This window comes from Ananas comosus, linkage group 6, assembly GCF_001540865.1.
Source record: "Ananas comosus cultivar F153 linkage group 6, ASM154086v1, whole genome shotgun sequence".
In the NCBI taxonomy this organism is placed as follows: domain Eukaryota; kingdom Viridiplantae; phylum Streptophyta; class Magnoliopsida; order Poales; family Bromeliaceae; genus Ananas; species Ananas comosus.
The window spans coordinates 2,594,338-2,616,197 of record NC_033626.1 but is presented as its reverse complement, the minus strand read 5'-3'; the positions used below and the strand labels follow the sequence as shown (position 1 = coordinate 2,616,197).

Sequence of the window (21,860 nt, the reverse complement as noted above, 5' to 3'; positions counted from 1 at the left end):
GCCAAGATAGTAGAAAAAATGCAGGAAATAACTCAACCGCTACAAGTCACTACACTATCATGCTTTACTCTAACCAACTGTAGGACATGTCAAATCTGACCCAATCCAATCGGGACTGTAAACATACCTGTCCTTGGAACTGTGAATACACCCGTCCCTGCCCAGTTGCGACTATCCAGCTACCTCCACACTAACTAGTTCGTGGAGAGCAAGTCCAACCGGCATGAGCAACACCAACGCGAAAGCACAAAGCCTGACTCCGGAGTGGCACTCGTGGGCGCTACCCAACCGAGTATGCAGCGTATCTCTGTCGAGCTCAAACAGGCTCTGAAAAGCCAAAGTCAAGAAATCGACTCTAACTGGTCAAACAACCAACAGGTAATGTGCTCTCGGCACAATCAGACGCCAAAAAGGCGATACGGGTCCACCGTCAACCTCAACGGCACCCTACAGTCCGGAACAGTCCAAACGACCCTGTATAAATCCACTCGGCGTACCAGCACGAGTGTAAATGTAATCTAAACTACCTGGAGTACTCGTCTCAAGGATACTGCGACAGTACAATTCTATAACAGCTCCTAGAGCTAAATCAGGCAGTTTAAGCATATGCCGATCATTATCGCGTTTTCTCCTAAGTCAAGTCCAAGTCCAACATGTATATTCAAGGTTCACTAATCATGTTCTCAAATCGTATTTATCCAAGATATAATCAACGAGATAGAGCTACACATGATATATAAAACTACAATTCATACATGTCGACAAATGCTATACTTAGGAATAAACCGATGTAAACCCACCTCGCACGCTAATCCCTGGCAGCGAAACACCCTCCCAGCTGCGACACCACCTGCTGGGTCAAACACACTGCTCCGAGTCCAGAAATTGTCTAAGCTCGAGCTCTACACAACAACATTCACCGTTTCAGTCCAGGAATCACAGCAGCGAGGTACAACAAGGATTCGACCAACCTAACCTTCACCAAATCCAGCAAGTAAGAGCTTCGTGGATTTCTCTCGAAGTCCCGAATCCAACGAACCAAGTCTCGTCGCAATCCGATACTCCTACGTCGTGTACGAGCTGAAATACTAACAGTCGATGAAGAAATCTGCAGCAGTGGCACCCGAGCTCAAAATGATGGAATTGATGTACTAGGAGGAATGCTCACAGGTAAAAACACTTCAACATGTACCTAGAATCAGCACGACGTCAAGGATGGCGAAAAGCCACACTCGCCCGACCTCCTCGCAGCAACACGACGTCGAAATTGTGCTCGAACGGCTCCGCGGCGCGACGTCGGCGACGAAAACTATACCCGAGCTTCTTCCTTACCTTCAACCGGATGAGAGTGAGAGAGGGATGGAGAAATGCAGCTAGAAGACCCCTCTCTCTCTCTCTCTACACGAAGCTATATAGAGAGGGGATGAGTGGTGATATAAACGAGGGAGGGAATTACCAATTTAGCCCTCTACCTATCCCCTTGTACCCGTACACGGGCTCCTGTACCGGTACAAGAGCCAACCCGAGAGCTGCTAAACCAATGCGCGCTGGTTGTACGGGTACAGCATGCTGGTTGTACCGGTACAGCAAGCAGAGAAATCTGCTGTTTTGCAGATTTTTTCGCTATAAGCTGCCCTCGCGTCGTACAGAGTCCGTTTTGCGTCTATTTGACGCCAACGCGACTCGGACTCGTCCCGACATTCTCCAGAGCTGCCAACAAGCCTCCACAATCGAACACCAGGGATCTCACATACTATTAATTATGGGTAAGGGAGGAAAGCTCCGTTTGGATTGCAGGGAAATTATGTTACGTGCAGTACAAAGTACGATAAAAAATATTCTATTTATTTTTATACATAATATTGTGTTTTGTATATCGCGATGAGTCGATTACGATATATTAATTTTTACTATGTCATTGGAGAACGTAAAAATATATTTCTATATATTTGTGTAATAACTTCATTTTATCTAATAGCGTTAGATGGACCTTAATATTAAACTAAATCGAAATATACTATGTAGCATAGCAGTTATATTATATCATTTATGTTCAGTCAGATATAAATTTTTATTAAAAAATATAATAAATTTTTTTTCTAAAAATTATGATATGATGGATAAATTTTACAAGAGTAATATGATTGATTGCTTACCCGTAAGCAACGTGACTGGTGCATTCTTTTTTCTTTTTTTTTTTTTTAAGTAAGGAAGTTGTACTTTTGTTGGAGGGTGAACTACAAATTGACACGTTGCATGTTTCAAATAGTTTGGAATTTATGTCCCTCTAATTAACATGTGTGTAAATTAGGAACTGTTTGGTTCCATTTAGATCGTAAAAAATAAATTTTGATAATATTTTTTTGCAAAAATAGAGTTTTACTTTTACTAGAAAAAAGAATTTTCAGATATATTTGTTTAGTTGGAAGGAATGGTGAAATAAAATTATTTTATATAATTTTTTTCTATTATATATATTTATATATTATTTATGTATAATAATTTATAGATACATATATATTATTGTTAAAATTTATATTTATAATTAAGTATATTTAAATTACATTATATGACAAATATTTAATATAATATATAAAGTATGTATTTAATACTATATAGTATATAATATATATATATATATATATATATATATATATATATATATATATTATATAATAGTATATATATATATATATAATTGAGCTAGAATACTATCGATAGCAAACGGGCTCCGTTGCCACCCATTTGTTTTCGATGATGAAGCCTCCAAATCGACGATCGACACCGTTAAACATGATTTATACCACTTGAAGTGTTTAGAAATCAAATTTCAAATCTTTTCGACATCATTTGCTAATGATCAAAGGGTTTCAAATTTTGTAATTTTAATGGTCGATATAAGGCGTTTTCTCCTTTAACGGCGTAAAGATATCCAAATCAATTGAAGTTTTGTTAGAAAATTCTTTAAACTATTTAAAACAAGATCTATACTCTTGATCTTGATTACAAGACTCCTATCATTATTTTTTAAAGAATATTCATTTTCAGCCGTTTATTTTTGTGTCCACTCGATGGATAAGAGAATAATATCGAAAATGTATAAAATTTAATTTCTATACACTTCAAGTGGTATAGATCATGTTCAACGGTACCGATCGTCGATTTAGAGGCTCTATCATCGAAAACAAATGGGTGGCGACAGAGCCCGTTTGTTATCGATAGCATTCTAGCTCAACTCTATATATATATATATATATATATATATATATATATATATATATATATATATATATATATATATATATATGCTACTATACTATCAATAGTACTAGTCCTTTGGTACTATTGAGTTTTCGGCCGTTGGATGAAAAGATGTGCGGTTAGGATGATAGTGGTCCCGGGTTAAATTGATAGTAGTCTCCTAGGGTTGAGTGGGTCGTTGGTTTAATAGTATAATCTAACAGGTGGAAATGATTAAAGGGTAGATCTATGTTGTGTTCCTGAGGTTTGGATAGGATTGGCTTCAGTATTAGTGATTAGTCGACACATCTGGAGAGTGTCGGACTAAATCGGAGTTGTTTCTGCACGAAATGAATGCAGAAATGGACTCGGTGCACTCAAAGGAGCAAAACTGGAGTTTTGCTAGTTTTGGGTGCCCAGAACTGGTTTGGGTCGCCAAGAAACTGAGTGCTGAACTGAGCAGAATTGGAAGCGAATTTGGATCCTTGTTTCGTGCGCCTGATTGTGGGTCCGAAATTTCACTTCGTGAGTATCGTTTGCACTGACACGTGGGTGGTGGTAGGTGAGCTCCGCCGGAGCCGGATATGGGCGCAGCACACCGTTGGCGGAGGAACCGAAGGAGAGCAAGTGTGTAGCCTGGAGGTTTCGGACGCCCAGAAAGGGGTTTTGAGCACCCGAAAGTGTGGTTTTCTGCAGAATCTGCAGGTTAACCTCTTTTGTTCCTGAGACTTATCTGACCGTTTGATCACCCTATAAATAGAGGGAGTACGTCCCTGGTGAGCTTTTTTCCCTTCTTTTTCATAGTGAAGCCTACAATTGCATTCCAACCCCTCCAAATCTTCCAATTTACATATTTCCACTACTTCCAAGCTTGAGGATTGCTGATTCTGCAGTTTTCCAGCAGTGACCTTCGGCGTTTTGGCTTGTGTGCAACGTAGGAAGCTCCGTTTGCCACGAAACTTGATTTGGTGGATTATGGACTTCAAGAGAAATTCGTGGAGCCTATTTTGACAGAATTTGGTTGAGATTAGCTTGGCCAATTCTGCGTTTGTCTCTATTGCTGGCAGTTTGAAGCTGAAATTGGGAGTTTTGGGTTTTCTTGATGATATCTTTGGAGGAAGCTGGATCTTGGACCTGAGGGTGATTCTCCATCATTGTACACTGGTTTTGGGACCTTTTTCACCTGATTTGAAGATTGTTAGGTGAGTTTTGACATTGGAATTGGAGGAATGAGCTTAAGTGTTGAAATTTGAGGGTAATAATGCAAGTTTTGGTGTTTTTGGTGTTTTGATCCTTGAAGGAGTTTGGTTGCTGGTTTTAAGTGATTTTGGATAGTTTCAGCAGTGGTTCCAGCAACTTCGTGACCCCGTGCTGCCGTGGATTAGCGCTAGAGGTAGGTTAATCATCGGATTCTCCTCCTAAGTTTATGCATAGTCAACATGTATATTTCAGCTTTTGTATATCATGTTTTTAGCTCGAATTCATCGATTAGCATGTTAAACGAAATCTGAATTTGGAGTATGTTGTAGTGAGTTAGATAAATTATACATGTTGTACTTGGAATTGACTTAGGAGAAAACTAGCGATTCTAACTCCTTAAGCTGTTGTGCTTCGTATCCACGCTGTTAGTACGCATTTGATACTCAGATAGCTTCTGAAGCTGTTGCATTTCGTATCCACGCTGTTAGGGCGCATTTGTTACTCAGATAGCTTCTGAAGCTGTTGCGGTTCGTATCCACGCTGTTAGTGCGCATTTGATACGCGGATAGCTTAGGAGCTGTAGTTTATTTGTATTACCGCAGTTTGTTGGCGGTGGATACCCAGCATAGTGTAGAATGCATTTACGCTCGTACTGGGATGCCGAGCTTATTTTTACAGCAGTGTTTAGGTTGTTTCGGACTATCGGATGTCGTTGAGGTTGACGGTGGACCCAGTTTGCTGTTTTTGGCATCAGATTGTGTCGAGGGCACGTGAGTTTGGTTGTTAGACCAGTTACACCCTATTTACTTGACTATAGCCTGTGAGAGCCTGATTGAGCTCGACAGAGATACGCTTGCATACTCGGTTGGGTAGCGCCCACGAGTGCCACTCAGGAGTCGGGCTTTGTGAGTTTGCGTTGGTGTCGTTGTGTCCTGGTTGGACTTGCTCTCCACGGACGGCTTAGAGTGGGGGTAGCAGTATAGCTTCGACAGACGGGACGGGTGTATTCACAGTCCCTGGGGCGGGTGTATTCATAGTCCCTAGTGAGATTGGGTCAGAGATTGCATTATTCTACAGATAGTTAGTGTTTGATCATGATAGTATAGTTGCATATAGCTGTAGACTATTTTCAGTTCCTTTACTATTATTTGTACATACTTTTTGTAGATTTGGTGGGTGAGCCGATGAGATTGAGGGCGGTACCCGCTGAGGACTACTTCTTTTGCAGTAGTTTTCACGCCCAGTTGTTACCCCCTCTTTTTGCAGAGCCTTCTTCTTCGGCTGCTGCTGTCGCGGATATCGATCGTGGAAAGAGAGTCGCGAGCTAGATCCCTTCCCATTTTGCTTCTGACTTAGAGATATACCAGCTACAGGTAGTTGTAGTTTTTCGTTCTTGTATATACTGATGTTAGATCCTCGCTGTAGCGAGTGTTTTTGTATCAGGATGCTATGTATGCATAGTGAACCAGTTTTATTTATATATTATTTTTTTTAGCAGCTCTATACTACTGGTTCTAGTGTTGTATGATTACAGGTATAGGTACAGCTATCACTTTGTATACAGAAAAAATTTCTACGTATACGGCGGGTCTGTTGGCGTGTCCAGAAAAACGAGTAATCCGGGGCGTGACATAATTAATTATAAATAACTATAAATAATAAATTATTAATTAGTAATAATTTATTAATAATAAATTAATTAGATAATATAGTATAAATAATAAACTAATAATAATTATAAATAATAAATTAATTAATTAATAATANATCTAGAGTATTTGAAGTATCTAGAAAATAAATTTTACGATTTTTCGATATCATTTGCCTAGTGATCGCAGTGGCTCAAAATCAATGGCTGAAAATAAAAATCTTACAAAATATGATGATATGACAATAAAATTTTAGATCAAAGTTATTGATCTTGTTTTATATGGTATAAAGAATTTTCCATCAAAATTTCATGTGATTTGAATATTTCTACACCGTTAAATTTGCAAACGGCTCACCACGGCCATTAAAATTATTAATTTTGAGCCCCTTCGATCACTAGGCAAATGATATCGAAAAATCACAAAATTTATTTTCTAGGTACTTCAAATACTCTAGATTAAGTCTAACGGAGCCGATCGTCGATTTGAAAGTTTGAACATCGAAAATAACTTGGAAGTACGGAGGGCTCCGTGCTTCCAGAAGCGTACCAGCCCACTCTCTCTCTCTCTCTCTCTCTCTCTCTCTCTCTCTCTATATATATATATATATATATATATAGAATCAAGATGGAGTGCTTATAATAGCAGCAAGTTATTAGTGTTATTAGTTTTCGGCCTCTGGATGAAGAGATGTATGGGTAGGATAATAGTGGCCCTTTAGGGTTCAGTCGATGGTTGGTTGAATTGTATAATTTAACAGATAAAAATGATCAAAATGTTAAATCTAACGGTGGAAAACTTTGTAGCACCAAGTGCTTAGCCGGACTCTCTCTCTCTCTCTCTCTCTCTCTCTCTCTCTCTCTCTTAGCCGGTCCTAGCTCGCTCGTGTTCAGCTTGTTGACAGCTCTAATCTTAACCTACTTGGAAATGTAAAATGCATGACCCAATCAGGTCCATTGATCAAATTGGATTGGTGGGTTTCAATTAAATATTATATTAGCCCAATTCAGTTTTGCAATCCTCATATGGGCCTCTACTAAACTATACTCGAATTAAACCCGACCCAATAAGGCACTGCACGCTTTGGATCCGATTAAAACATCAGGGACCCAGTTGAAACGCTGGTAAAAGTTCTAGTACCTAAAACACCAACAAAAATAAATCCCTTTGCCTTGTTGTTCAAGAATCTGGGGCGCGAGGGTTCTCTCTTTCGATCTCATTTCCCTATTTTTTTTTTTTTTTTTGTTTTCCGAAGAGCAAACTCATCATTGATCGTGCTCAGGTTCTTATTCTCTTCTCTTTTTTGGTTGTTTCCTTTTAATTTTCTTTTTTTTTTCCTGTTTTTTCTCGGTGAATTAGGGTTTCAGGAGCAACTGTTTTAGGGTTTGATCTCTGTCACTTCCGCTCCTTCGCTGCCACAGGTGTTCATCTCTCTCTCTCTCTCTCTCTCTCTCTCTCTCTCTCTCTCTCTTGCATATTTTTTGGGGGTTGTTTGGTTCATGATGGGAGTGGGAATGAGAAATGGAATTGGATTTGCTATTGGAATGGAAAATGAAATGATGAATCATCCAAAAGTATTTGGTTCATTATTGGAATGGAAATCGGAATGGACCACTCTCATTCCTCTCATTTAGTTAATAATGTTACTGATCTCAAATACTGATATTCATATGATAAATTAATTAATCAAACTTGTTAGAAAATTAGTATATAATTTCAATTTTACTGTCCTTGAGAAAAGGAATTTTTGCATGAAAAAGTTGGACACCTATAGGGTTTTGAGATAGGGGTTTTGGTCAAGGGAGAGAAGAATGATCAAGGGAGAGAAGGGAGAGATGTTTGTGAAAGGGTTTTTGATGTAGAAGTTGGAATGAGCCTAAGTTCCGGGTACAAAGCTCGATTGGCCATAAATGGATTAGCCCATTTCCATTCCAGCTTGGAATGGGAATGTGAATCCGATACCTGTAAACAATCAGAATCAATGAATCCCATTCCAATTCTAGGGTCTAGTTTGGGTGAACCAAACAAGCCCTTATATTTGACCTCCGGTAGTTCAATTCGTTGCGTGTGCTCCTGTTGTTGAGATGTTTGAGGAGTGTCATTATACCTAGGTGGAGTAGCAGAAGGTGAGAGTGGTGGTGTTGGAAAATAGGATCGTTTGAGTTGACCCAAGTATTGGTTGGATAGTTTGGCAGGTTAAAGGTTTAGTAGAAGTTTTATTCATGTGTTTTACTTGGTTAGCATGTTTAAGGAGAATGGATTCTAAGTTAATAATGGTGGTGTTAGATAGGGAAAGTTGATCTTAGTTTGCTTCAAGGATTTTAGTGCGGTGGCACGGGGTCAGAGAACTTGTTGGGCCGTGCCATTGGGACGAGGATCGTATCGTGTCAATATCTTGCTAGTACGGTAGGTACGGCTTGTGCCGATGAGCACTTAAAACCTTGTTTTGCTTACATTCAATGTTAGTAGCTCTTCGACTGCTTCTAGCCTGGAGTTTTACACCGGAAACCCCTAAACTGCAGGCCAAGTATTTTTTGACCTTGTACCTCTGCTCATCTCAACTGATTTTCAATTTTCTTTTGTTTCCTGAACTGCATGTATTTTATTTCGATTTTCAACTCCGCCTTAGAAGTATAATGTGTTGTCTCATCCTTAGTTGGCGTGGCATCCTAAATTAGTGTGTTTTATAACTCATTTAATGAGATGTATTCCCTCCAGCATTTGCTCATGGACCCATGTGACCAGTGTTTGAAAAGGCGCGCCTGAGGTGCGTGCCTCAGGGCCTAGGCGCGAGGCGCGGGCCTCCGCGCCTCAGCAATAGTGAGGCGAGGCGCTATTGTTGAGGCGCGCGCGTAGGCCCTGAGGCGCGCGCCTCAGGCGAGGCGCGAGGCTCACATAAGGCGTGCGCCTCGGCATATTTAATATTTTTTGTATTTTGGATTAAAGTTTTCGGGTTATTGGGTTTCGGAGATAAATTTTATGTTTTAGCCCGATAAGATTAGTAAAGGAATCTAAAAGAAATCTAAAAAAACCCTAATGAAATCCATCTACTGCCCTCTCCTCCTACCACTCTCTCCTTTTATCGTCCTCTTCTCCTTCTTGAGGCCAAATGAAAACATTGGCACCACAATCACTTTTAAATTGAAAGTCGAAATATATTTTTTTTAACTTGAGAACCTATATGCATGTGTTTTCTTTATTTTTTTTATAGTTATTTTAGTTTTGTATAGTTATTTTGGAGTTTTTTTAATATAGAATATCAAATTAAATTACTGTGCGCCTCGCCTTCTTGAGGCACGCGCCTCGTAGTGCGCCTCGCGCCTAGACTCCAGGAGAGTTTTGCGCCTTTTTGCGCCTCGCGCCTTTTCAAACACTGCATGTGACTATCAGTTGAATACTTTTATCTCAAATGTTTGATGGTCATCTTCAAGGCCATATGGGCCAACAAAAGCTGACTAACAATAAATAAGTTTCTAGTGATTGTACGGATAGATTTGCATTTGGTCAACTTTCATGAATTGAAGTTGATTACAAGGTTAGATTGGAAATTTTGTGAGGTTTTCGCATTCATTGAAATAATTGAAGTTCACGGATCAAAGGGAAACTTGGTTAATAATTTGGTTTCATCCCATATAATTAATTAATTTGAGGAAAAAAAATACCAAGGGAAGAAGAAGAGAGGTAAGAAAATGCGATGGAAAAAGGATTCTCTGTTATGTTTGATCTAAGGGTTAATATCAAGTTTACCTCCATATTTCTTGTATATTGCTTATATTATTTGCCGCTTTGATGATGATTTGGTATTTTTGCGCAGATGGCTAGAATGTCAGATGTTCCGCCAAAAGGTGGGTTCAGCTTTGATTTATGCCGTAGAAATGAAATGCTACTGAAGAAAGGAATACAACTTCCATCATTTAGAAAGACCGGAACAACTATTGTTGGTTTAGTTTTTCAGGTACATACGACTCTATACTTATTCCTGTGCTTCTACTAAAACTATAAGTATCGGCAAATACTGATTCATACTTGGATTTTACTTTCGGTGTTCTTTAGAAAGGATTTTGTAATATCAATGAGTGGCAAAGCTCAAAAAACCATATAGCTCACTAGTTGGCTAATGCAAACCACTTCAAAGCCTTATCAAGTCTCTCTCTCTCTCTCTCTCTCTCTCTCTCTCGCGCGCGCGCGTGCGTGTGCTGTGCACGTGCGGGGTGTGCCTGTTCGAGCTCATGCGTGCACATGCGTGCCCTTTTTTTGGGTTCTAACTTACCCTTCCTCCAATGCTCATTAGAGTTGTATAATTGGTCAAAAATGATGCAATAGGAGCCCTTTCTGATTTCATCTTTGTGAAAGCAGCACAAGACTCACCAGTATAAATTAGTGCTTCTAGTGATAACGGAGAATAAGAGAGGAAAGAAGTTAGATATGCTAAAAGTGATGGTAAAAGATTGTATATATGAGAAACAATGATGATGGAAAGATTAAAATCAGAAACAAAGATATGCTTATATCCATGTGTTTGTTTATTGCCAAATATGTCTTATGTACATATTCATGCGTGTATTTTCGTATGAATATACTTGATTTGTAGATGTAGATTGTAGTTTGGTTACTTTTTATTTTGTTTTTGGATGAAAAAGGACCTACAATTTGGAAGATAATTAGTGATTAGTGAGTCAGTTGGTTTGTTTTAGGATGACGAACACTAACATCATATTTGGAGAAGTGTGTATATATTGTTGCACAAATTGGTCTTTACAAGATGGAAGCACTGAATATTAGTAGTCTATCAAGACTGATTAGATAAGCGGCTTTTCCGAAGCATTTTTGCTCTCTCCTCTTATTTGTGATCGGATGTGGTTTAGTTGTTGAGCTGATGAATTGACAGTGGTGATGCAATTGGAACATCACAAACACAGAAAATATGATCTTTCTGCTGTTATTTGTCATGGAGTACTTTTTGGTTGAATAGTTGATTCTTAAGTGCTTTTAAATCTGAGACTTCTATATACATGGTCCAAATAATGATAGAAAACAATAATTTCGCACTGAAAATTTGTTATATATTGGAGATTGGAGTGATTAAATTCCATTTCATCTGAATGGAAGTAAAAAGTCCTGCATTACAGGAGAACCTTTTTGGTTATACGGAACTGTTTTACATGTTATTTTGGAGATAAAAACAGAATGAAAATGGAAGTGTGAATTTTAAGTTAATTACAAATTATTGTTAAATGAATTGGCTTCTTGATGGGTGGATGTGCTTGCTTCTGCTCAGCTGAATCCTTCCTTTTTAACCAGAAATTGTCGGAGAATTAGTAATTTTCTGCTTTATCTTGTGAAGTGTTATTGATTTACTGATTGTACCTTGGTGGTAAAACTACTTCATAAAAGATTAAAATTCATATATGTAATTATTGTCTTTCTTTTATTAGGATGGCATTGTTCTTGGAGCCGATACAAGGGCAACTGAGGGGCCCATAGTTGCTGATAAGAATTGTGAGAAAATCCACTATATGGCACCTAATATCTATTGCTGTGGAGCAGGAACTGCTGCTGACACAGAGGCAGTAACAGGTAGGCTTTTAAAATAGATTTTTTACCTTGACACAATGTTGGAAAACCCTAATTTTTCTTCTTATTAGTTCTTGGTTGTTATGATATATTTGTTGTACCTATTTGAATATTTCTCGGTAGATATGGTGAGCTCCCAACTTCAGCTTCACCGCTATGCAACTGGTCGAGAATCAAGAGTCATTACCGCTCTAACCCTTCTAAAATCACATCTTTTCAGGTAAATATATCTTCTTCCCAGCATGCCTTTTTTTCCCCCCTTCTTTTGAAGGGGTTTTTCCATGTGTAAATATCTATCCCTGTAGTATAATATTTATTTACATGGTTTTCTGCTGTAGGATAATGTAGACATATGTGTATGTTTTCATGTATCCTTTTTAAAATGTTTGGTGCTAATATTAAACGGGACAAATTGTTACTAGTTACCAAGGCCATGTCAGTGCTGCATTAGTTCTTGGTGGAGTTGATGTAACAGGGCCACATCTGCACACTGTGAGTCTCCTGGAAATCTAACCTACAGTAGTTTATATGTACCATTTGTAGAAACAAACAAAGGCTATATTGAACATTCAGAGAACCTAACTTTTAAGTATTTTATATGCAGGTTTACCCACATGGATCAACCGATACTCTCCCTTTCGCTACAATGGGTTCTGGTTCTCTTGCTGCAATGGCTGTTTTTGAATCGAAATATAGAGATGGCCTTACTGTAAGTAAAACGATCCATCACATGTCATGCATTCTTTCTATTTATTTTATGATTATCAAGTGTTTTAAAAAAAAAGCAGCAGTATTATTAGTATCTGCATTGTTAATAAATTTGATACTTGCGATGGATGTAAGGCATGGAGAGCTACTGCCATTAGCATGACTGCTGGCCTTCATCTACCTATTTACCCATGTTTAGAGCTGTTCTTCCGCTCTCTTCTCTTGCTTCATTCTATTTTTCAGTAGAGCATGTCATTCATGGGGCCGAGTATATTTGTCGGTAGTGGCTGATAAATGGACCACAAAGTACATTACTAGATAGAAACAGTCTAAAAGGCAGGAGGTACATTGATGAGAGTATAGTGCTAGTCTTAATTAGCGGGAAAAGTAGTATCTACTACATTACTACGAACACATTTTGGTAGTTGGCTCCAGTAGTGTTGCTGTACAAGTCTTTTGGATATTTAAATTACTGCTAAGCGGTGAAAATATGATAAGATTGAATATGATGTCCTGGTCTTCATGTTTGGGAATGTCTCGAACAAAACCTTGTGCTTGTATGCAGTAAGTTGCGTATAACAATTATCATTTTTATCTGAGGGATATTCTGATATTGCTCTTCTGTGATTTATTTAAAAAGTTCAGGCCACATCGATTAGAACAATTTACGATATATACAACAAAGAAATGTCATGTACCTTATGTGTATATTTTCAACTATTTCTATTATGCAGAGAGATGACGGAATACAACTTGTCTGCGAGGCAATTTGTTCTGGCATTTTCAATGATTTGGGCAGCGGGAGCAATGTCGATGTTTGTGTCATTACGAAAGTAAGCATTCATGATTCCAATATTTGTTTCGATTTTTGTACTCCTGATAATTTTTGTGATTAATTATTCTCTACTGCTTCACCATATCAGGGACAGACAGAGTACTTAAGAAACCACCAGTTGCCCAATCCTAGGACCTATGTGAGTACAAAGGGCTACAACTTCGTCAAGGGCCATACAGGTAATTTCTTGCACGTGTGATCCCCGGGGAGGAAAATAGGCTGAATTGCATCTACAGCCCTTGTCTACGCTAAGTTTCACTTCTTGCCTTTCACGTCTAATTGAGCTTTTACTGTTAAATATAGAATTGCTCTCGAATTTGGTTAAAAATGTGTGGAGGCCTCCTCAACTATAGGTCGGAACTATAGGTCATTCCGACATAGTCCCCTCAATTTTTTTCTTTTTTTTTNGTTGGGGGGGGGGGCGGAGGGGCGAGGAGAGGATTGAGATGCCCTTGACTTCTTCTTTTCTTTATTATGAGTTTTTGTAGTTAATTAATTATAATATTTTATCAAATCTAATGACTAGCGTTTGATTGGTCTAGTTTTATATGCTAAACTATGATTAAAGTCATTAAATTTGCTGGAATCATCAGTGAATTTAATAAAATTTCCTCTTTTTTTTTTTCCTTTTTTTTTTTAATTAAAATCACTTGATTCCAAAAAAAAAGTTTGAGTGGAGGGGACTATTTCAGAATGGCCTATAGTTGAAGGGTTCTCTACGCATTGTCACCATCTTAATTAGGTGAGATGCCAAGTGAATTTGTGGTAGCCATGTTGGCATTTCCATTGGTCGCAAGCTTTGGCCTTTCAACAGGAATGACTATAATGTAACACGTATGTGATTGGGGATGTTAAATTCTTAAATTTAGAAATCGAGGACTAACCTGTAATTCAAGAAAGAGATCGCAGACCCGTGGTGCAACTTACCCAAACGAGAATGGCTTTGTAACTAGAGTCTTTTTGTATGTATTCATTGCAGAGGTCTTGGCAACCAAAATTAAGCTACTCAAGCCGAAGGCGCAAGTTCCTGAGGGCGACTCAATGGAGGAGTAATTATGCATCAGGACATGGAAGAGTAGCTTCTTCAGTTACATCATTTGTCGCTAAATCGAAAATTCAAGATCATCTAAGGTAACCTGCAGGTTTATTGGGCATTTCTGGACACTCAGAATTTACGGTCTTACTGGTGAGAGCTCAATCAATGAACTTCAATTATCTGCCAAAACCTACCATCTTCTTCTTATTTCATTAATTAATGCACGACTGTGGGGCCAAAGAAGACTTTGTTTGATGAACACTGCATTTTCCTTTGTGTTTCTTGAATCAAATTGTTGTGTCGAGGCTTGAATTCGCCGGAAAATTCGTCGTCTTTTATTTATTTTAGCATAGCACTTGTTTTAATTCGTGCCGCCGGAGTTGCCGGAGAAAGACTTGGGGCTAGTTTGGTAATACGGTCGTTTGTGGCATGAAAGAAGGGAAGCATGAAAACGCCTCGGATTTTTATATCCTTCAAAAGCATAAAAGCATAAAAAAATAGTATTTTTAGCCACCGTATTATCAAACTAAGACTCCGTGGCTCTTCTTGTTATTATTATGCTATGTTTCTTTTAAAAAAATTTAATTTTAGTACCTAATTTTTTATTTTATTTGATCTGAGCCATTCAATTCGATGGCTCTTCTGTTTCAAAATTTGTGTGCGTTGCTTTTGAGTTGTGAATGTAGTTGTGTGAGTTGTTGCACAAGATGTTCCAAACGAGCCTTTTTTTAAAAGGAATGGTGCATCTAAATTTTAAAGAGGATGAGTTAGGGAATGACATAGATCAAATAAATTAAAAATAAAAATATTTGGTGGTAAAATTATTAAGTGATATATAAGCGTAGCTGCTATGGCCTTCGATTGTTCGTGTTCTGTGTTGTTTTTGTTTTTGTTTTGTTTTTTTTTTTCTTTTTTGTTTTGGGGAAATTTAATCGTCTGTGGAAGGTTCACATGTCTATTTCTGTTAAACATAATAGAATTATAGACGGTAGGGATCCAATTATAATTACGTAAAAAAAAAAAAAAAAAAGAGTTCAATTAAAAATTTGGGAAAAGGTCAGGGATAGGGATGCAAATGGATCTTGGTTGGTGGAGCTTTCATTCTGATCTGTTCTGAATGGGACGGTAAATGGAGCTGAAAATGTCGAGAAAAAAAGTTTATTTCAAATTCGCTCTCAACCGTCAAGAAAATGAAGCAGGAGATAAGAAAAAAAAACTCCTGTCATTTTTGGATCACCTCGATTTGTCAAAAATTTGTTAAAAATTTACTTTCATCCCCAATCCACTTCTGAAAAATAAAATATAAATTAATCGCTTTCGAATGTTCTCGTGGGGAACAACTGGTGTAAAACCTAACAAGAAAAGTACAAAATTTGTTTTTCAAATATATATATATATAGAATTGAGCTAGAATGCTCTCAAAAGCACCAACCCCTTTGGTGCTTTAAAAAGTATTCTAGCTCAACTATATATATATATATATATATATATATATATATATATATATATATATATATATATATATATTAGAGTTATTATACTGTCATAATTATAAAGAAATTGATGCTTTCGACTTTTTGGCTCTTAAATCAATATCATTTACCCTAAGAGATCACTCGACCATATGGGATTATTATTCCAACCGTATAATACTTGATCTAAAGATCAAAAAGTCGGAAGCATAAATTTTTTATACATTTGAAAGTATAGTAACTCTACAATATATATATATATATAGAGAGAGAGAGAGCTAGGTTGCTATACTATCTGTAGCACGGACACCTTCATGCTACCAAGTTGTTTTCAATGATGCTGCTTCCAAATTGACGATCGGGTCCGTTAGACTTGATCTACACTATTGAAAATATTTGAAAACTAAATTTCATAATTTTTCAGTATTATTTACCTATCAAACGAGTAGTCTAAAAATAAATGGCTGAAAATAAAAATTTCATAAAAAATGATGATAGAAGACTTGAATTTAAGATCAGAGTTACCAATCTTATTCTAAATAGTAAAAAGAATTTTCTATAAAAATTTTATTTGATTTGAATTGTTTTACACAGTTAAATTTATAAATGCATCACATCTACCATAAAAATTGTCAATTTTGAGACATTTTGATCACTAGCCAAATGATGTCGAAAAATACTGAAATTTAGTTTCCAAATACTTTCAATAGTGTAGATCAAGTCTAACGGAACTGATCGTCGATTTGGAAGCTGCATCATCGAAAATAACTTGATAGCACGGAAGTCTCCGTGCTACCGATAGTATAGCAGCCGGACTCTCTCTCTCTCTCTTTCTCTCTCTCTCTCTCTCTCTCTCTCTCTCTCTCTATATATATATATATATATATATATATATATATAGAATTGAGCTCCTATGCTTTTAAAAGTACCAAGTTATTGGTGCTTGTAGATTTTTAGCCGTTGGATTAAGAGATATACGGTTAGAATGATGTGGGCCCCCTAAGGTTGAGTGAGTGGTTGGTTGAATAGTATAATCTAATGATTGAAAATGATCCGACGAATAGATCTAACGGTAAAAAACTTACAAGCACGAAGTGCTTGATATTTTTACAAGTACCATAGCTGGACTCTATATATATATATATATATATATATATATATATTAAATTTGCATGTCCACTAAAGGGACATGGTGTTCGTTTTTCCAAGGTTGGAGAGAGATATATTCCTCTACGGCACAGGATAAATTTCACATCCTTAAAGTTAAATAAATGTGTCTTCCAATGATTGGTTTTCTCCATGGTCAAGTCAAAGTGTCTTTCCATTGTGAATTCCAAACAGAGCAGCATCTTTCCACATGTCACATGTATGCAGACCCATAAACTATGCAAAAGTCTAAAGTTCACATGTCACATAGCTGATGTTGCGTTTTCAATCAACTGCTTTCATATAATTTTCAACTAATAAAATCGCTCTTCTGTAATTCACCTATTTAAATCATCATAAATTTTTTAAAAAATATTTTTTTATATTTTTTTTAAAAAAATATATGATTGGCTGAATATAAATAATATGGTATAGCTGCTACATAGTAAATTTCTTTCTAAACTTCAACTGCTGTTATATAATTTTCAACTAATCAAATCGCTCTTCCGTAATCCACCTATTTAAATCATCATAAATTTTTTTAAAATATATTTTTTCTTTTTTTCAAAAGAAAAGATATGATTGGCTGAATATAAATAATATGGTATAGCTGCTACATAGTAAATTTCTTTCTAAACTTCAACTGCTGTCATATAATTTTCAACTAATCAAATCGCTCTTCTGTAATTCATCTATTTAAATCATCAAAAATTTTAAAATAATATTTTTTTTAATATTTTTTTCAAAAGGAGAGATATGATTAGCTGAATATAAATAATATGGTATAGCTGCTACATAGTAAATTTCTTCCTAAACTTCAACTGCTGTCATATAATTTTCAACTAATCAAATCGCTCTTCTGTAATTCATCTATTTAAATCATCAAAAATTTAAAAAAAAATATATTTTTTATATTTTTTTCAAAAGGAGAGATATAATTAGCTGAACACAGATGATATGGTGTGTGTAGCTGTTACATAGTAGACTTCTTCCTAAACTATAGGCTATTCGAAATACGCAGCTCACCTTTTTTTTTAATTTATTTTTATTGGTAGCCTTGAACTTTTATTTTATTTTTATTTTTATTTTTATTTTTATTTATTCAATTGTGAGCCTTCTAACTTTTAAAAGAATTTCAACTCAGCTCACTTTTAAATACATAAAAAAGAAATATTTGAAAGAATCTTAGAAAAATTTAAATTTTATTATTAACATGCCTTACCCCCTTAAAAAAGATGGTAGTTAAAATTATTAAATTTAATGAAAATTGTTAACAAATTTAATAAAATATGTTGTTAAGGACTGCAATCTTTTCTTACTTTTCATTTTTGCTCTTGAAGATTATTCATTATCTTCTTTATTTAGCTATCACGAAAGATGAAATTAAAAAGTAGGAAGAAAAAAAAATAAAAATAAAACTTTTGTTCCTTTAGAAATATTGATAAAAAGCTTAATAGTTGATATCTAAAATGGAGTTTTTTCGAAACTAACCCTGTAAAATTTCATATTTGCCAAACTAACCCTGTGAAAATTTTATTTGTGAAACTAACCTTCCTCTCGCCACCTCAGCGGCCAGATCAGCATTTCTCATAAAGACGGTGATTCGTTCACCGTCTATAAGTATAGCTCTTGAAGACGGTAAATGGTTAACCGTCTTATTCAGACGGTAAATCGTTAACCGTCTTCTCTAGGCGTAGCATGCCGCCTTTTCAGCAATTCCCCGCGCACCCTACCACCTTCTCAGCAATTCCCCGCGTGGCACAAGGTGCCTTTATAAGACGGTTAACTGTTTACCGTCTTCTAAAAGACGGTAAACAATTTACCGTCTTATCTCCCTAGCCAGCCTAATTTGGCCAAGTCCTTGAGAGGGGGCCTAAAACACAGATAAGACGGTGAATGGGTTACCGTCTTCATTAGACGGTTAACTATTCACCGTCTTCAGAGTAAATTGGCCAAGTTGTGGTTGGGCTAAAACACAGATAAGACGGTTAATAGTTTACCGTCTTATCTAAAGACGGTGAATAGTTCACCGTCTTATCTGTGTAAAAGAACCCAGTCCAGGACTTAGCCATTTTTTCGGGGTTCTGGAGTTTTACACTAAAGACGGTGAACCATTCACCGCCTTTAGTGCAACCAGCACCAGGTTGAGCTCAAATTCTAGCGCCTATTTCAACAAGTTTGAGGCAAGTTTTTTCACGATAAGAAATATTCAAACGAGAAACACAACATCACGAGTGGAATAACAAAATACAATCAACTGGATAAAAATATCAAACAAAATACTTACAAATATACAAATATGAAGCAAACAGTACCAGGTTGAGGCAAACTCAATTTTGCCGCCAATTTCAACAAGTTTGAGGCAAGTTTTTTCACGATAAGAAATATTCAAACGAGAAACACAACATCACGAGTGGAATAACAAAATACAATCAACTGGATAAAAATATCAAACAAAATACTTACAAATATACAAATATGAAGCAAACAGTACCAGGTTGAGGCAAACTCAATTTTGCCGCCAATTTCAACAAGTTTGAGGCAAGTTTTTTCACGATAAGAAATATTCAAACGAGAAACACAACATCACGAGTGGAATAACAAAATACAATCAACTGGATAAAAATATCAAACAAAACACTTACAAATATACAAATATGAACTAAATCATGTATTATATAATATTATACAAAGTGTATTCTCAAAATAAAAAAAATACAATCAGTCTCTCGATCTTCCTCTCCCTCGACGTCCTCGACCACGTCCTCGGCCACGGCCACGGCCACGTCCACGTCTACGGCCACCCTGTACATCGAGCTCGGCAATAGGTACATCATCAAGAGCCTCGATACCGGCCATCTCATCGAGATCCGCAATGATAATGCCCTCGGTATGCTCCAGAATCGCCTGAGTCTGAGTCTCCTCTGTCTCAGGTCGAGCACCCTCGATAATGGCCGGTGTAGATGCTAGACGGGCCTGTGATGATGACGCGACATGACGTCGAGAGTAGACTAATCTAAAGTGCTCTCGAGAGACTGGCGGCGGAAGTGAGTCCAAGTCCAGCGGCAATAAAGTAAATCTAGGGGCGGCGGGCAAATCTGCAACATCACTAGGAGATAGAGATGGTGATCCAGTCGGTGTCGGTGAGTGTCTCCTGTGATGACCCGATGTCGAGGGTTGACCAAAATCTCGACCTCCAACATCAGTGGCGACAGGTATCGAAGGAATGTACTCCAGTACTGACTCAATCTGGACATCCATGCTCGTTAATGTCTCTATCATCGCATCGTAAGACGGTCGATCATGAACTAGCCCTCTCATGCCCATTTGAGCCTGTCGTAATGCGTCCACCTGCATTATAGAAAAAAACTCATTAGATGCATTATATATTAACTATAAGATAATGTATATAAAAAATTAACATATGAGTGATCGTACCAGTGCTCTCTCGGTCTGGCCGCGAGGGTGGTATGTCAATGGTGGACGCTGTACTGGACGAGAAATCCATCTTCTCGTAATCTGCCAATACCACTCCATATATATAGAGGTCGCCTGTACCGGGTCATCACCGACAATCGGATCCTGGTCAATAATAGCCTGTAATCGCTGTCCCCATCTCTCGATGTGTGCAGCATGAAAGTGGCCCCAATGCTCATCTGGCTGCCCCTGAGATGTGAAGCGACGGGTGGTCTCTACATGAATAGGTATATGCTGCAGGAGACCAAACTGCCGAAGGACTCGATCGGGCACGTGAAGCTCGACGATATGAAAACAAATCAGCGTGGTCCGCGATCGCCATACCTCACTGCCCTGTACACAGAATGCTGGTAGCACCTCTAATACAGCATCTGTGTACGGCCGCCATGTACATTAAACCTACACTAGAGTTAAACCTACACTTACAGTTACATTAAACCTACATTTACATTAAACCTACATTTACATTAAACCTACACTTACAGTTAGAGAAGCTTACAACAACTACATTTATATTAAACCTACACTAGAAAACACACCTGAGAGAGGGATGGGCAGCGACCTCGGCAGGGGCGGCGGCGGCGACGTCGGCGACCGTGGGCGACCGTGGGCAGCGACCTTGTCACGGGCGGCTGCGATAGGGGGCGACTTTGGCACGGGCGGCGACGTCGGCGACAGGGGGCGGCGACGTCGGTGACACGGGGCAGCGACCTCGGCACGGGCGGCGGCGACAGGGGGCGGCGACCTCGGCACTGGTAGCGGCGACGACGGGCGGCTCGTGGAGAGAGACAGAGAGATAGAGAGAGAGCGTGAGCGGGAAAAGGAAGGGAGAGGTATCGGGCTCGGTCTGGGGTGGGGTAACCTAATTGAAGACGGTGAACCGTTCACCGTCTTCATAAGACGGTGAATCGTTAACCGTGTAATGAAGACGGTAGACAGTTCACCGTCTTATCTAGGAGTCCAACCAACCGTGTTTAGTGGAGCCGAGATGAGACGGTGAACGAATCACCGTCTTATGGGTGTTTTAGCCCCCTGTCCAGCACTTGGCGAAATTAGGCTGGGTGGAGTTCTACACTAAAGATGGTAAGACGGTAGACAGTTCACCGTCTTATCTAGGAGTCCAACCAACCGTGTTTAGTGGAGCCGAGATGAGACGGTGAACGAATCACCGTCTTATGGGTGTTTTAGCCCCCTATCCAGCACTTGGCGAAATTAGGCTGGGTGGAGTTCTACACTAAAGATGGTAAAGTTTTCAGATAGATAGGCGGTAAACCATTCACCGTCTTCGACAAGGCGGTAAGCGAGTAACCGTCTTCTCAGGGTACGCCAAGAGAAGACGGTTAACCATTTACCGTCTTATCTGGGCACCATGGGCTAAGCGGGGAATTGCTGAGAAGGCGGGGGAATTGCTGGCGGTGGTCCACGCCTCGAGAAGACGGTTAACCATTTACCGTCTTCAAGAAGTATACAAGAAAGACGGTGAACGAGTCACCGTCTTTGTGATATATGCTGATGTGGCAGCT

General features: G+C 38.1%; 1 protein-coding gene across 3 annotated transcripts; it reads left to right on the top strand.

Annotated features, from left to right (window-relative positions):
• LOC109712041 (proteasome subunit beta type-7-A-like) lies at nt 7,195–14,607 on the top strand. 3 transcript variants are annotated; one of them, XM_020235460.1, is made up of 10 exons: nt 7,195–7,289; nt 7,449–7,510; nt 9,904–10,044; nt 11,525–11,666; nt 11,787–11,883; nt 12,086–12,155; nt 12,268–12,372; nt 13,106–13,204; nt 13,295–13,385; nt 14,186–14,607. In XM_020235460.1, the coding sequence occupies exons 3-10, from the start codon at nt 9,904–9,906 to the stop codon at nt 14,257–14,259; spliced, it is 819 nt and encodes a 272-aa protein (XP_020091049.1). In that variant the 5' UTR covers nt 7,195–7,289; nt 7,449–7,510; the 3' UTR covers nt 14,260–14,607. The 3 variants fall into 3 exon arrangements, with proteins under 3 accessions (XP_020091049.1, XP_020091050.1, XP_020091051.1); XM_020235461.1 differs by having other exon boundaries at nt 7,288–7,371; XM_020235462.1 differs by lacking the exons at nt 7,195–7,289; nt 7,449–7,510 and adding an exon at nt 7,352–7,371.